This window comes from Leuresthes tenuis, unplaced genomic scaffold (assembly GCF_036924035.1).
Source record: "Leuresthes tenuis unplaced genomic scaffold, fLeuTen1.0.hap1 SCAF_5, whole genome shotgun sequence".
NCBI classification, from domain to species: domain Eukaryota; kingdom Metazoa; phylum Chordata; class Actinopteri; order Atheriniformes; family Atherinopsidae; genus Leuresthes; species Leuresthes tenuis.
In genome coordinates, this window is record NW_027325359.1 from 9,255,230 (window position 1) to 9,270,182 (window position 14,953).

At 40.8% G+C, this 14,953-nt stretch overlaps 1 protein-coding gene across 1 annotated transcript in view; it reads left to right on the forward strand.

The window, feature by feature from the left end:
* fkbp16 (FKBP prolyl isomerase 16) overlaps positions 1–14,953 on the forward strand; it is a 33,253-nt gene that overhangs the window by 17,801 nt on the left and 499 nt on the right. Inside the window, exons 4-7 of the mRNA XM_072385807.1 lie at positions 10,447–10,664; positions 12,962–13,143; positions 13,376–13,453; positions 14,749–14,886. Coding sequence (XP_072241908.1) covers positions 10,447–10,664; positions 12,962–13,143; positions 13,376–13,453; positions 14,749–14,886 — 616 coding nt within the window. The remainder of the gene's footprint in view (positions 1–10,446; positions 10,665–12,961; positions 13,144–13,375; positions 13,454–14,748; positions 14,887–14,953) is intronic.

A 14,953-nucleotide genomic window follows, 5' to 3' on the forward strand; every position in this document is an offset into this window, starting at 1 on the left:
AGAGTGTCTCAATGCTTGCACATTTTGTTTCTGTATTCCCATCTTCATGCTTTAGACGGTCCCGTTTATTCAGGGAACTGGCAGCCATCCTACTGCAGTTAATTACTGTGTGTACTGTACTTTCTACTTAATGAAGTTGTGTAACCAAATGATCCTCTCGAGTGTTTCTGAGATGGCTGGACAAGTAAACATCCCTATGATTAAAAATCTGCTGTAGGTCATCCGGGGCTGAGCAGGGATCCATTTCAACAGGCCTAAGGAAATATGCTGTAGATTGTACGGAGCTCTTTTGCAGAGCTCGACAGCCAGGATGTAGGCAGTCGATGTCCTTGATCCCCATGAGGAGACTTTCATTGGCTCATCAGTAGAGGAGGAAATGAAAGCAAGTAGGAGAGGGAAGCAAATACCGAGACAGCAGCTGAAAGGCCCTGCACTGTTTGTTTAGTGTCTTGATCGGGGACTATAATAGGAGGCTGCGTCGCTGCAAATTAACCAGTATTGCTGTAGGCGAGGAAAAACAGCTGTGAAGGTTCAGCAACGCCAGGATTATGGCTAAGCTTCTTTGCACGGCTGTATTGATGCTGTGTGTCCATCCAAGAGTCAAAACAGACACATGTGTGAACAAAACCAGCAGCAGACGTGTTTTCACTGCGGTGGGAAAAAAAACAACCTCATAAATCCTCTTGGATTTTGTATTATCATACAAGCTGCGCGCTGCATTTATTACGGTATATTAGTGCACTATCTGAGGTTGTAACCATAGAAACCAGGATGAGGCACACGGCTGGCCTTTCCATCATTTATGGAGTGCGTGACGTCAAAGTGACCACTGTTTTTCCTCTGAGGGAGGTTTTTCTTTCATTCAGAGCGGTGAGGGGTCTGCATAGCAGATAACAGGGTGAGTCAGCAGCGTTATCATACACCTTAATGAGGAAGTCTTCTCAGCCACAACACGCAGGTATAAGTCAGCTAGAATAAATTCCTACTTTTTCCATGACAAAGGGGAAATATCCTTATCAGACCTTTCTGGTGAACAGAGGAGGAGTGGAAACATTTTTCTTCAAATGCTGACTGAGATCATTTGTCCCCATACGTGTAGATAATGTTGATTAGATGTGGGGTTTTTGGTTTTGTTGTTTCTGTTGTTGTGTATCTTGGTGTTGCTACAGTTCTTTGTATTTTTTTCTCAAAACTTATAGAAAATTACAACCTCAGCCCCCTCAAAAATTGCGAAACTCTTTCAAATCTAAATAAAAACAGAAATATGTGATCGGTCGATGTTTTATTCAGAAACGGAACACAGAATACATCAAGTGCTGAAAATGAGATTTTATACTATTTCGTGAAAATTATTAGCTCATCTTAAATTACACGCCTACACGTCTCAAAAAAGTTGGGACATGATCATATATAGCTTTGTGTAGCTTCCTCTCCTCTTTTAAACTAAGAAACCGAGGAGACCAGTTGCTAGAATTTTGGGAGACAAATGTTTTTGTTTTTTTTGTATTTAAGCATTTCTTGATGCACCAGATATTTCAAGTGGTGAAAAGTCTGGACTGCAGGCAGGTCAGTCCAGCACCTGGACTCTTCTACTATGAAACTATGCTGATGAGTATGTGGTTTAGTGTTGTCTTGCTGAAAAAGACCCTTGCTAAAACAAGACATCAGCTTGATGGTAGTATATATTGCTCTGATACGTGTATATACCTTTCAGCACCTTTCAGAGGGTGCGGCATCCATGATTTCAGTGACTATTTTAAAATCCCCTCTTTAAGATGCTCTTTTTGTACCCAGTTATGTTGCCGACCTGTTGCATGTTAACTTAGGTAATTGCAGCATGTTCCTGCTGCAGTTTTCTTTTTTTTGCGCCACTTACTTTTTCTTTCTTGTTCTTCACTTTTTGATGGCCATACATGGCTTTGCACTCAGTTTTTATTTCCATTTTACACAGCATCCCAATTTAATTTAAATGTTTTTTTTTGTTTTTTTTGTAATTGGGCTTGTACGACAAATTCCACAGATGCATCGTTCAGTGCAAAATGTGAAACAACATGAGCACAAGTCCTATGTGCGTGAGCTGAAAGCAAATGTAACAAACCCTGAGTTTTCCAGTTGGTGCGTGGCTTCGCAAACCCTAACAGCTGAGATCACACAAAGAAGTGTCACCACTGTGTTCATCAACTTGGTCAGTCAACACCGGTTGACTCTGGCTATAAGCAAATTTATATAAACAGGGCAGTGTACCAGACAATATAAATAGTCGTAAACATTGCTTATATGTATTCGTATAAAGCGTGAGACAATAGCAGTTTTTTTTTCTTACAGCTGTAATTCTTTTTTTTTTGTTAACCGGCCTGCTGAGCAAATAAAAAACAAACACAACTCCCATTGGTTTTTATAGAATTCCATAACTTGGATTGAAAAAGGAGCACACGGGAATATACTGTATCAGAAGTATTGGTAAAGAAATTTTAAATGTCCTACAAGAACGAGCTTCGGCGCTATAATCTGTTCTCTGTTAAAGATAAGCAGCTCACTCTGCTGATAATCTACAGTATATCTCTCATATAAATGCTGATTAGCGGCAAAGAGACCTTCTTCCTTTACATTCAAGTAATATTTTCTACTCCAAGGTAATTGATTGGCTAGTAGGTGGTGCATTTTATATGGATTGATTTCTTATCTCAAACATAACATGCTCAAGGGCAGGTCAGGTTTTCAGCACAAGTTACCATGGCGATCTATCACGATAAGGGGTGAGCCACCCTTATGTTGCTGATAGCACAGGGTTAAACCAGAATTTACCTCGCTAAGTCACAAATCCTACTCTATAGTTCTGAGCCCAGGTGGTGACCTGCATTGAATATCAGAGAGGAAGTCCGTAAACACAAATCCAGTCTAGCACCTGAGCCTGTCTCTGTCTCTTACTGCTATCAGAGCTGCAACTGGAGCAAACGTCTCATATCTTCAAGCCTGCCCTGTATTGATCAAATCAGGCCTCAGGCTCTGTCTGCCTCCAAAGGTCTTACTTCTGCCTCTCCTCACTACTCTGGTTTGGGTCAAACTACAACCTGCAGGCTCGATTCTCTGCAACAGGGTTTGAAAGCGAAGAAAGATTAGTATTCGATCAGCTCTCAACCTAACGTAATAGTGAAAATGAAAAAAATGAAAACTCAGCACTCCAAATTATTCCAAGATTTGGAAGACAGGCCAGGGGACTGCATCAAACAGATGACTCTACCTTCGATCAGGAGGGTCTGGAAGAACAAACAAAACGGTTTCCAGAAAAGCATTCAGTGCACTGACAAAGTTTGCACAGAATAAATATTGAGTTTTGTAACCCATTGTAGCAAAGGTCATAAAAAATGACATCCATGTCTTTAGAAAAACTTGTTAGAACAAATTTGCTCCAGCGCGATGAACTGATTCCGGCTCTTCCTGACAAATACAAATAAGACCGTCTTAGTACACAAACATTCATGGTCCTCAAAGGGTGCGTTCTGATAACTCTGACACTTTGTCTTTTTCAGCCAATGTTTGTTCTTTAACTGAAGCTGCCAAGTTGGGTAAAAGCTTCATGTTGACCTCAACTCAGAAAGCCAAAAGAGAGAAGAATTTAAACTGCAGCGATATCTTCTATTTTCACGGCATGGTCACAGTGCTAGAAAGTGAGCATTCCCGGTTTGTTTTCCTGTTCCTTTTACTCTGCCAGTGTACACTTGTGCGATCAGAGTTCATTCTGGAGCGGCAGAGAGAGGCTGACAGGAGCAGGCAGGGAGGTTGGCCCTGCAGCTCACATCATGGACACTAACCTGGGCTGCAGTTGCAGGTTCAGGTTTCACTGGGATCTTGCTGAGGGATCTTGCTGTGCTGACCAGTATCTACTTCCTGTTTGCACTAATAAGACCCCGGGGGCTCATTGGCTGAGCTCAGCGCAGCAGTAGACTGGTGTTGTGCTAATCGCCAGTGACCCGCATGACACTGTAAACCTTATAGATCTGTCAGTGAGCTGCATTCTCAGATTACGGTCAACAGCTTCGCCATTTTGTTTTACACTCACGATGGCAACAATGCAAGCTCTGCTCTCAGCTCATCACATTATTCTTCGGGGTTTTAGGCATAAATCCAGAGCATGTCAGTGTTTTTTTTTTTCCTGCTTTTTCAAGTCAGCTGCTAATGATCTGCACCTGAAGACATCACATCTGTTGAATCCTGCGGCAAGGAACTGCATCGTGTCTGGCAGTGGGAAGTCAAAATGTTTGTTGGACTTTTCATTCATTTGCTAGATAATGTATCATTTGTGATTCAGTGTGTGGCTGTAGTGCATTTAGTGGGTGCGGCTTGCACTTAAACAGCAACATCAATGAATCATCACCTCTCTAATAATGTGTCTCATTCTGTGTGAGTCATGAGCAACAAAGTGGATGTTTCCTCTTCATGAAAAGAATCAATGGCTAATGACATGATGAGTGAGGGGTTCGCTGAGCAGTGAAAAAAAACAACGCAACCATTAACAGAACCTATAGACTAAATATTTAATTTTATTCACAACAGCACATAGAAAAGAAACAAATGTTGAAAGTGAGGCGTTTTCCTATTTCATAAAAAATGTTCTCATCTTGAATTTGATGGCAGCAACATGTCTCAAAAAAGTTTGGACGGGACAACAAAAGGCTGGAAACCTAAGTGATTTAAATATATATATATATATATATATAAATGAATAAATAAATCAGCTTGAGGAGAAGGGGTGCTACACAGTGGTTGATATGACCCTCTACCAACTGTTTTTAGACATGTTCCTGCCATCAAATGCAAGATAAGGTCATCGTTTTCATGAAATAGTAAAATGTTTTCAACATTTTAACGTTTGATAAGTTTCCTGTGTTCTGAGAGAAGACGTTGGCTTATGTGATTTGAAAATCATTCAATTTTCCACTACATTCCAAGTGTTTTGGAGTTGGTATTGTACAATTATCTCCCAGGACTTAAAGTATAAATTCCCTTACATAGTGAACTGGTGCTAGTTAAATACATTCAGTGTCATAAAGGCAGGACTTAAAGGGACTACGGACACACATTTAAGGTATATGGACTTGAGTATTTCTATTTTATACAGCTTAATGTTTCTGCTCCGTGGAGACTGATGCATACTGACAAAATCAAGTTAAAGGTTATCAGGTCAGAACAATAACTAAATACACCAGTGAATAATCCTGTTAAAGGCACACTAAGCGGTTGTTGTTTGCAAATGGAGCATTTAAACTCGACCCTTCCTCCCCTGCACTGCAGCGTAGAGAGCCGTGGGTCTGTGGACAGGGGAGACTCAAGCACAAAGCAGTCAATCAGAGAAATAAAACATTACCGACCAATTCAATCACAGCAGCGCCAATACAAAGCACAAATACACGGATCCATAAAACCATGCTGCAAAGGGTTGCGTAGAAGGGTTTTTCAAATTTTGCCAGCAGAGCCCAAGACTGTGCACTTAAAATGGATATTCAAACAAAGAATTGCTTTGATCGTCATACAGGAGCAAAAGTTTTCGTGACAATGACGTGATTAATGTGATTAACAATTTTCTTTCTTCATGTTTACGCTGCTATCATCTCATAATCCAACTAATAATTTTACAATTTACCCAGCCCACGCAGAGAATAATTTGAAATAATGAATGGACGAACATTTAAGAGAAAACATCAGTTTGCTTTTTAGACTGTCTAAACCTACTTGTTCATTGCAGACATGTCACGCCATGTGAGAATCTGTAATCTGTAAATGAGAAAAATACCAGCAGAGAGGAGTGTCTGCTGAGAAACACACTACCACATACTTCTACAGGGTGCGAGGAGAGTCTGTGTTCTTTTCGTGTTTTATGTGTTCGGCTTACTCTGCATTCAGGCCAATAAGAAAACACCTAAATAAGTTCTAGAAATGATATGCAATGCCTGTATATTAACCTCTAACCAGTTGTTTAAAAGTTGCACTCTCTAAGTTTCTCTGACTTTCTCCGTCAGATATTTCCAAACTCTGCATTCCACCGCATCACTTCACAAAGAATTAGTGTTCTTTTTACTACACAGAAATTTTTATGGAACAGCTGTATGTAACGCTTTACTGATTAGGATTTTACACGTAAAAAAACGACAACATGTGATCAGTTCATACAAATGGATGCATTGTTGTAGAATAAATTAGTCCGCCACATAAACAAAATTAGCTCCACCATGACCAGCTGCAGTAACGCAGTCCAGTTTATATCTGTGGTGCTACAGTTATCATATTACTTTTGATAGCTAAACTATGTTTTGCTGATAATAATCTGACAGTTATTTCAATCACATCGTAAATGCAAGATTTTATTTGCAGTGGAGTACATTCACATTGTTGTATTTTTCAGGTTTTGCTGAAATGATCTCATTACATCTACCTCTGCATGTGAAGTCGGTGAGGAACTACAGATTCTACTACAGATGCAGTATTTGTTGTTGACATTAACTGTGAACTGTTACATGAACTGCTGACATGTTGTGTCACTGCATCCGTCCGAATCAGCTAACCAGCCTCAGTGCAAATGATTGTGAATCTGAACAATAACGGACAACAAATTTGTAGGATAGGCTTTTAGTTCACTTTGGTTCACTGACTGAAGAACAAAGTTTCTTCAGCAGTGGGTTTACGTGTGCATTTCATCTGAAGTCAGGCACTAGCAGTTCAGCGTATGCAGGGCACTGTGTGTGATTGTTATATGCTGCACACTGTTGCATAACATGCACCCTGGAATATTGTGTAACATCTTCTTCTGATAAGAGAAGCAAAAAGTATCCGAGGACAGTTACAGTACATTCGTATCCTGCACAAATTGAGCTCTTAATCATTTGGTGATGGTGTCGTATTCTTAGTGTGCACAGCGCATGACATCAGGAGTGCTGGATGTATTCGTTGTATGTGTCTCTTTTATAGAAAGACTAACATCCCTGAGTGGAACAGATACAGTTTACCGTTTGTTCCTCATGAATGCGTCTACGCTTTTGCTCCCTGTTCCTTGTGAACACACAGCAGTCTGCGTGTCTCTCGCTCTGAGAGATAACGTCTCCGAACTTCCTCCATTTGTGAACACAGCAATCCAGCTCAGGTTTCTGTCTTTTTTGGCTTGGCTGCTGGTTTCACACCCCTGCACGCCCTGTGATAGTGGGTGAGGCCTCCACAGAGGAGAGGTGAAAGGGTAATCTGATCCCAGCAGCTGACACAGCCGCACACTGACTGGGTATACAACTAATTCTGTTAGACAAACATAAATTGTGTCAGTGACACAACCATCTTGAATAATTCATGACCTGATGCTACTCCCAGTGCTATCATTTTGCAGGAAACTGTCACGGCATGGGGGTGAGCAGGAAGCTGGACTTCCTTCTGTCTGACTTAGTTTCTGATCTCTTGTTTGCTGATTTTTTTCACACAGACTGGATTTTGCTTGTGGAGCAAAATGTAATAAAATTTGCAAATAGAATTTCTTTGTTTGGATCGTTGTTATTTTATTTCTGAAAATGACTTTTTTTGTTGCATTTTTTTGTTATTTTTATGTCATATCACTTTTAGTTAATATTATCTTTTCAAAATGTAGTTGAGCTGTCTCTTTATTAGCTTCCACACACACACACACACACACACACACACACACACACACACACACACAAACCTTTGGAATCAGTGCCTCTGTAGAGGAACTTATAATGGACCATTGTGTGCCATGTGGTCATTGGAGCCAGAAGAATGAAAACCAAATTAACTTTCCTTCTGAGTGACTCTTGAGAAAGCTGAAGCCATTGGGTTCATACCAGTTTCAAATTCATGTGTGCTCACATGAACCGGAGACGTCGGGGGTGTCTTTAAAGGTGTTGCTTTTAAGGTGTGTGAGATGCAAGATACGGTGAAATTTAATCTGCACAGAGTGCAGCTGCCAGAGCCTGAACCCCCCCCCTCCACGAATAATACGCAATGAGAATCCACAAGAGTGAAGCTAATTGTTTGCCAGTTTCTCTGAACAGCGGTTGCCAAAATATATAATAACCCCAACTGTTAAGTGGTGTTGTGAGTTTGCAGTCTTCAGTCATTGGAGTTGTCCTGATCACAAGCTAAAGCTGCCCCAAAGCAGAGTCCATAGAACACATTCATGCACTATTATACTCGTTAATCATGCGTGAGACAATTACTGCTGTTTAAGAAGAGGAGAGACTCCATGTTCCGAAGCGGTCTGGGTGTTTGTGCTGCGTTTGATTCTGAGAAAAAAGCTTGAGGGTGGTGAAGTGCTGGATCGGTTCTTGTTGATGTGGTAGCAGTGAGGTGATATGTTTTTTTTCTTGTGTGCTGCCTTTGTTGTGTTGATCAAAGAAAAGTTTGCTTTGTATTGTGAGTCAAAGATGCATGAACACCGATCACACCTCTGTTGTTCGTTCCTCAAACTCAAGAATAAATGTGTATTTTCTGTATTATATGACATCAATACACTGTACAGACATTCTTAAATACACTGGCATGGGGGTGATATTTTAAACCTTGTATTTCTGTCTATGACTGGGCATGAATAAGAATCCCAGTCCTTTACATGAATCTTATCAACTCTGATTGCCTTGTTGGACCACCTTTAGCTTTGATTAAAGCATTAATCGTGGTATCATTTCAACAAGCTAATGCAATTTCACAACATTTACTTCCACCCAGAGTTGCATTAACGTTTCATCAGGGTCTTGTACTGATGATGGGAGAGTCAGAACATGACACACAATCTTCTCAAGCACATCCAAAAGACTCTTTACAAGGTCCGGACTGCTGGCCAATCAGTCTCATGCACCCTGAACCACTCTTTTATAATCTGAGCCCAGTGAATCCTGGCAGTGCCACCTGGGAAGAAAACAAATCTGTTAAAGGTAAAAACCTGGACTTCATCATCCTTTTCTTCTAAACCCTGATTATTCCATCTCTCTGTAGCAGAGTAAATCTGGACTCATCAGATCACATTTTCACATTTCAACATGAAATTTTACTTCAGAGTCCAATCTTCATGCTCCATAGCAAACCGAGACCTTTTTTTTTCTCTTTGTTTTCCTTGTGTAATAATTTTATCCTTCCGAAATGATTGTTTCAGTAATGAGAAACTGCTGACTACACCAGCTGGGTTAAATAACTTGGTGCTGAATGAAACGTTTATTGCTGCAGTACCTTTGCGATAGGAAGCTTTTTCCTAATTTCCTTTTTCCTAAATCTGAGAGGTGCACATGCACTGCATCTACATTACTTGATGTAACCGAGCCAGTTCTTAATTTATTTTTCTCAATAGCCCTGTAGTCTTGTGCACGTATTTGCTGCCATCCATTTTCTAGAATTTACTTATTTGAGCAAAACAATGCCAAACTACACTACAAACTGAATTAAATTAGCGTCAGCCTAACCCTACATAAGCTGCAGCCATGGTAAGAGCTGCTTTAATTCTCTTTATGTTAAGGAAAGGAGCCTCTGTGCCTTCTTATTATCTGTTAGAATTGCAAACACATTGACGGAAAGGAGATAATATCTCCTCAAATCTCTGTGCGGCCGCAACTTTCAAAGTGATGCTCGATTCTTTTTAATCCAGATATACTGTGATTTGTGTGAATAAATATAAGGACATGAAGGTAAGTGTGAGCAGCCTGCAACCACAATACCTTTGACTTTTTCTTTCCTTTTTCATTTACAAACCTTGATAATGAAATATAGTAACTTATTTGATTTACATGATTAAGTCCCAGTGTAGCAGTGTAGTAACGTTTCATTCGATGATTTATCAAAGGTACTTTCTGGAGAATATTTATGAACTATCTGTGGTTTCAGTGCTGCAAACCAACATCACAGCTTACTGTCAACTCTGGTAGGATTCTCATTCTGGTGCAGTCCTGAGTCCTTTAGAATTTCTTCTGCCGTCCTTTTCCAGTTGGGGTCGATTCTGACTATCAGACCGTGTCCCTGCTGCTAAACTGGCCAACCTGAAGTCCAGACCTTTCAACCACTGAAAACATTTGATGCACTAAGAAGCAAAAGCTAAAGAGTGGAGGCCCTGACCTGTTGAGCAGCTGAAATCTCAGCAATTTGTCTCTTCACTCAAAGAAGATTTAAGAGAGATGATGCAACAATGAATGAATTAATTAATAAATATTATAAACATATTTATATATAAATATATAAATTATAAATAGATTAATAAATGTGAAATTATAAACGTTTCCTGTTGTGTTTATACACAAATGTGTATTCACAGTTAAACCATATATATACTGATATAACTGATTTATTGGCTGATTGATTTGGATAATCTTTATGAGATCAGTGTCCTCTCTGGAGAATTTTCCAGACATCTGATATAACTCTTTTGCCATGTGGTGACATTGATTGTGCATGCTTGTTTGTGTACAGGGAGCCAGATATTCCAACCTGGGCTCCTATACTCTACCAACTGCAGCTGTTGGACTTCAGAGACAAACCCGACCCGTTAACTCTTTCCATTTCTGACCGTATCCGCATCGGCAACCAGAAACGAGAACGGGGAAACTTTCACTTCCAGAGAGAGGAATACAGCCTGGCTGCCACAGCTTATCGTGTTGCCCTGGAGGTGCTGACCACATGCGGCAGAGGTAAACCGATCATCAGAACCCGCATTCCTCAATGTTCTATACCCACTTAATCCAATTCAGGGTCACAGGGGGCTGGAGCCTTTCCCAGCTGCCACTGGGCAAGAGGTGGGGTACACCCATCACAGGTCACCAGTCTATTACAGGGCCGCACAGGGACAAACAACCATGCACACTCATACCTAGCGAGACATTAGAGTCACCAATTAACATAACATGTATGTTTTTTGATGCTGGGAAGAAGCCGGAGTACCCGGAGAGAACCCACGCATCCACAGGAACGTGTAAGCTCCACACAGAAAGGCCCCAGCTGGGATTCAAACTAGGATCCTTCACGCTGTAAGGTGACAGTGCTAACCACCACATCACCATGCAGCCCAACCTGCATTCATTCATAAGAAATATTTTTACAATGTTGTCTATCACAGAGTTGAAAAAAAAAGCAACTTTATCGACACCCAAGATATAAAATCATGGCCTCTAACACAACAATTCTGACACGCATTTCCACACCAGTCTCAGCCTGGAATGACATAACAGAGGTGCTCTCCTGAACTCTACCAACACACTAATCAGAGCGCCTCAGTGCAGGGCCACGGCCATGCAGAGCAGACCATCACCCTAAATGTTTTCCCTTAATTCTTCAAATAATCAAAGCCAATCAGCTTTCTTACTATTTCCACCTCCTTAATCGCATTAATCACTGACGAGGCAGAGTAGGCCCGAGAGAGAAATGTGGCTGAACAAGTCGGTGAAGAGACAAACATGAGCTGCTTCATAATGTATCAATGATGGCAGATCAATGAGTGAATTCTGTGTGGTGCTCAAGAGAGGAGATCATCAAAGCATTCAGATCTTGTAATTAATGGATGAGAAGGACGACAACACATGAGACGCCAACATTTCAGCTCGCATGGGGTCATTCGGGGCTAATCAGAATTATGTTATAAACATGATTCATGACACATTGAGGGTGTAAAACGAGGCGATTGATTAACTAACTAACTCAACCCAGTGAAACATTACAGATGTCACACATATTTTTTCGTAGGAATTATTTTTACAGATGAGAAAGTAAATGCATAAATTTAGTGGGGAAATTGTGTAAAAGCTTTCATCTCCTCCCAGTTCAGGTTTGCATTCCATGTCAAATAAAAAAAGATCAAACACAGCATCTACCCACAGTCACTTGTTTTTCTTTGTCTAAACATTTAGTTTAAAGTTTTGTTGGTTAAAAATCTGAGAGAAATATTATGGTTAGTATACAGGTTTAGCAATGAATAACATTTTAAAGTATAAAAAGGTACAGTTTAATGGGGCTCTGCTAGAAAAAACATATTCCCAAACACCTCAAATAGGAAATTACAGACTAACCAGGATTTCTGAATTTGGAGCTTCAATATGCACTGATTAATGCTACTGGGAATTCAGAAATTTGGATCACTGACTGGGGAAAAAAGCAACTAAAATGCCAAAAGAATTAAAAATGACCTGTATTAAAACAGTTTTTCTGGACTTAACAATTCCCTTTAAAGGCATCCTACAATGACGTGCAAAGAGCTACAAATGTTGTTCTCAGCTGAATAAAAGAATTAGATGAACAACCTTGGGCGTGTTCAAGCCAGGAGGCAGCACACACACACACACACACACACACACACACACACACACACGTGCTTGTTAATGCTAATGTTGCCCTGTATTTTCTGAAAGTATAAGTACGAAACGTCACATCACTACTTCTGAAAATGGGATCAGGTCATATCTGGGCATCTCTGTTCCTATTGAGTGCACCAAAAAGTCCAAACTTTAAATCAAAGTTGGAAGCTTATCTTTTGTAAAACTGGACTATTCGAACGTCCAGACACACAGATGTGATCCGTAAGATCCTGAGCTGCTAACATTTATCACCCAGCAAGCTCAAGGTCAAGAGTAACACTCATTTGCACTAACAAGTGTTCATTACTTTGTTCACTACCTTATTACCAGCCGGACGGGTTTTTAATGGGGGAACCGTGTAGGAGTAGAAATACAATATCCAGCTGAATAAAAAACAGAATATTAACCCACTTCATAATGACACCCACTGGGACTTTCTCCTTCAAGGTTTATTTTATTTCTTATTTTTAAATAAGAATTTAAAACAAATCATCAGGAGTTCAGCAACCTCTGGCAAAGATGAATTATTTGCCTCTATTCAGTCTACATTAATTCATTTTTGTTTTTTAAATGCATTCACCCTGAAGTGTCCAGTACAGCAGGGCATGTGTGATGAGTCATGCAGCTTTTTCTCTGTGCAGATGTCAGTGATGTCAGCATGAAGGCAGAGGAGGAAGAGGTGCGGGAATACCGGATGAAGTGTCTGAACAACCTGGCCACCACTCAGCTCAAACTGGAGCAGTTCGATGAGGCGCTGCACACCAGCCGGGATGTCCTGTTCCTAGAGCCAAACAACGTCAAAGCCCTCTTCAGGGCGGGAAAGGTGAGGGCCCCATACCATGGCGTTATCACCGAGAGACGACACGAAGCGTCTCATCTGCTGGTTATCAACTGATGAGTTACTGGAAGAAGGAGCAATGGCTTTGATGAAAGATTACATTTCATTACTTTTACAGGAAAAAACAAAAGATGGCACACTGTTGCTTTCTCCTCCACGTTTTGATTTATGTGGGCTTCGGGAGTGCTCACGCTGCAGGTCTTCTAATCTCTTTCAGCTGCTGTCAGACAAGGGTGAATACAAAGAGGCCATGGAGGTGCTAAAAAAAGCGCTGAAACTGGAGCCAGCCACCAAGGTGAGATTATGCGGGTGAGAAGGTCCTGCCTCTAACCGCGTTTCTTCCAAATCTGCGTGTGAAGCCCACACACACTGCGACCATTTGATTGAATGTTTGCTTTTTTTATTTCAGTGAGGTGCCAGCCAGGTCTCTGTGACATATAGGATATCGTATTCTTTTCCCAATACCAAACAGTCAACACAGGATATAACACAGAAAACCCCAAGTTATCACCCCACGCATTGGACAAAAGATTAAACACACACATCAACTCATGCCTGGCCACAATGTTATTAAATCCTCTGAGTGTCCAAGTATATATGTCTAAACGTCTCCCTAAGTTTGTATTCATATCATGCAACAGCTTGTTTTAGCACCTTGAAAAAAAAAAAAAATCTGAAATATTTGGTAAATGAGCATCTGTTCCTTCTCTCCTGTCTTACTGTTAAAAGGTTTGACAAGCTGTTCTCACATTTACTAGAAGAGATCTCAGAGAACTGCCTCCGTTTAAGGCTTGTTGCATCTTGCCTGTGTGGTTTGTCTAATCTGCCAAATCTCCAAAATGGCTCAAGCAAAAGGCACATCTGGGCACCTACAGTTGCGACAGCTCACCAAACTTACAAGAGTTAATTATTATTGCTTTGAAACCCCGAGCTCCAAAAGTACTCCAGGTAAGAGAGACCTTGAGTCATCTTTTCCTGCTATGAAACACACCCGCCGCTGCATAATTGAGTTAACTGCCCTGGAGAGCTGGTCATCACAAAAAGAGTCAACAAAAACCTCAATTCATGGCCTTTATTTCAGTTAGAGGGTTTGGAACAGTACAGAGTGTGACGAGCACGTTTCCGTCAGCTGTTTACAGGCCACTGTTGGCAGCGTCACAGTGGCCTGACACACAGGGCACACTGCCACTTTCACAAATATGTCTGGTCTTGTCTAGACAAAACAAAAATATCTGCTGCTTTGGAAATTACACCCTTGTCCCATTGGTGGTGTAAATACTTTAGAGAAACCTGGTTTAACTGCTTTGTGTGAAAGTTATTGTGCCTGCAGTCGTTCACTGCACCTGCTCCCCAAACTAAATTATTTTTGTCATGTTTTCTGATTACCCGCAGTACACATTGATAAATCTGGTGTATTTATTTTCACGACATGGCATGGTTCTTCTTGCATTTCAGACCTCTGCTGGACAATTTTGAAACTACGGCTTCATCTCTCCTGATGAGCCATTTTATACGCAGTCTTGACGGCAGATCTAAAGGAAGCATCTTCTTACATTTTGCGTGACAAAGTGTTATTTGCTTTTTTTTTAGGCGATCCACACCGAGTTATCCAAACTTGTCAAAAGGCAATCAGGAGGCAAAGATACCCAGCAATGGAAAGCCAAACCAGCGGAGATGCTCGGAGACAACATCGCACCTTTCCTGATTCCTTCCAAGAAGAAACCATCTGTAAGCTGTCGCACATGCACACTGCACGTCTTATGTCACTATGATGAACAACAGACTCGAACAGACT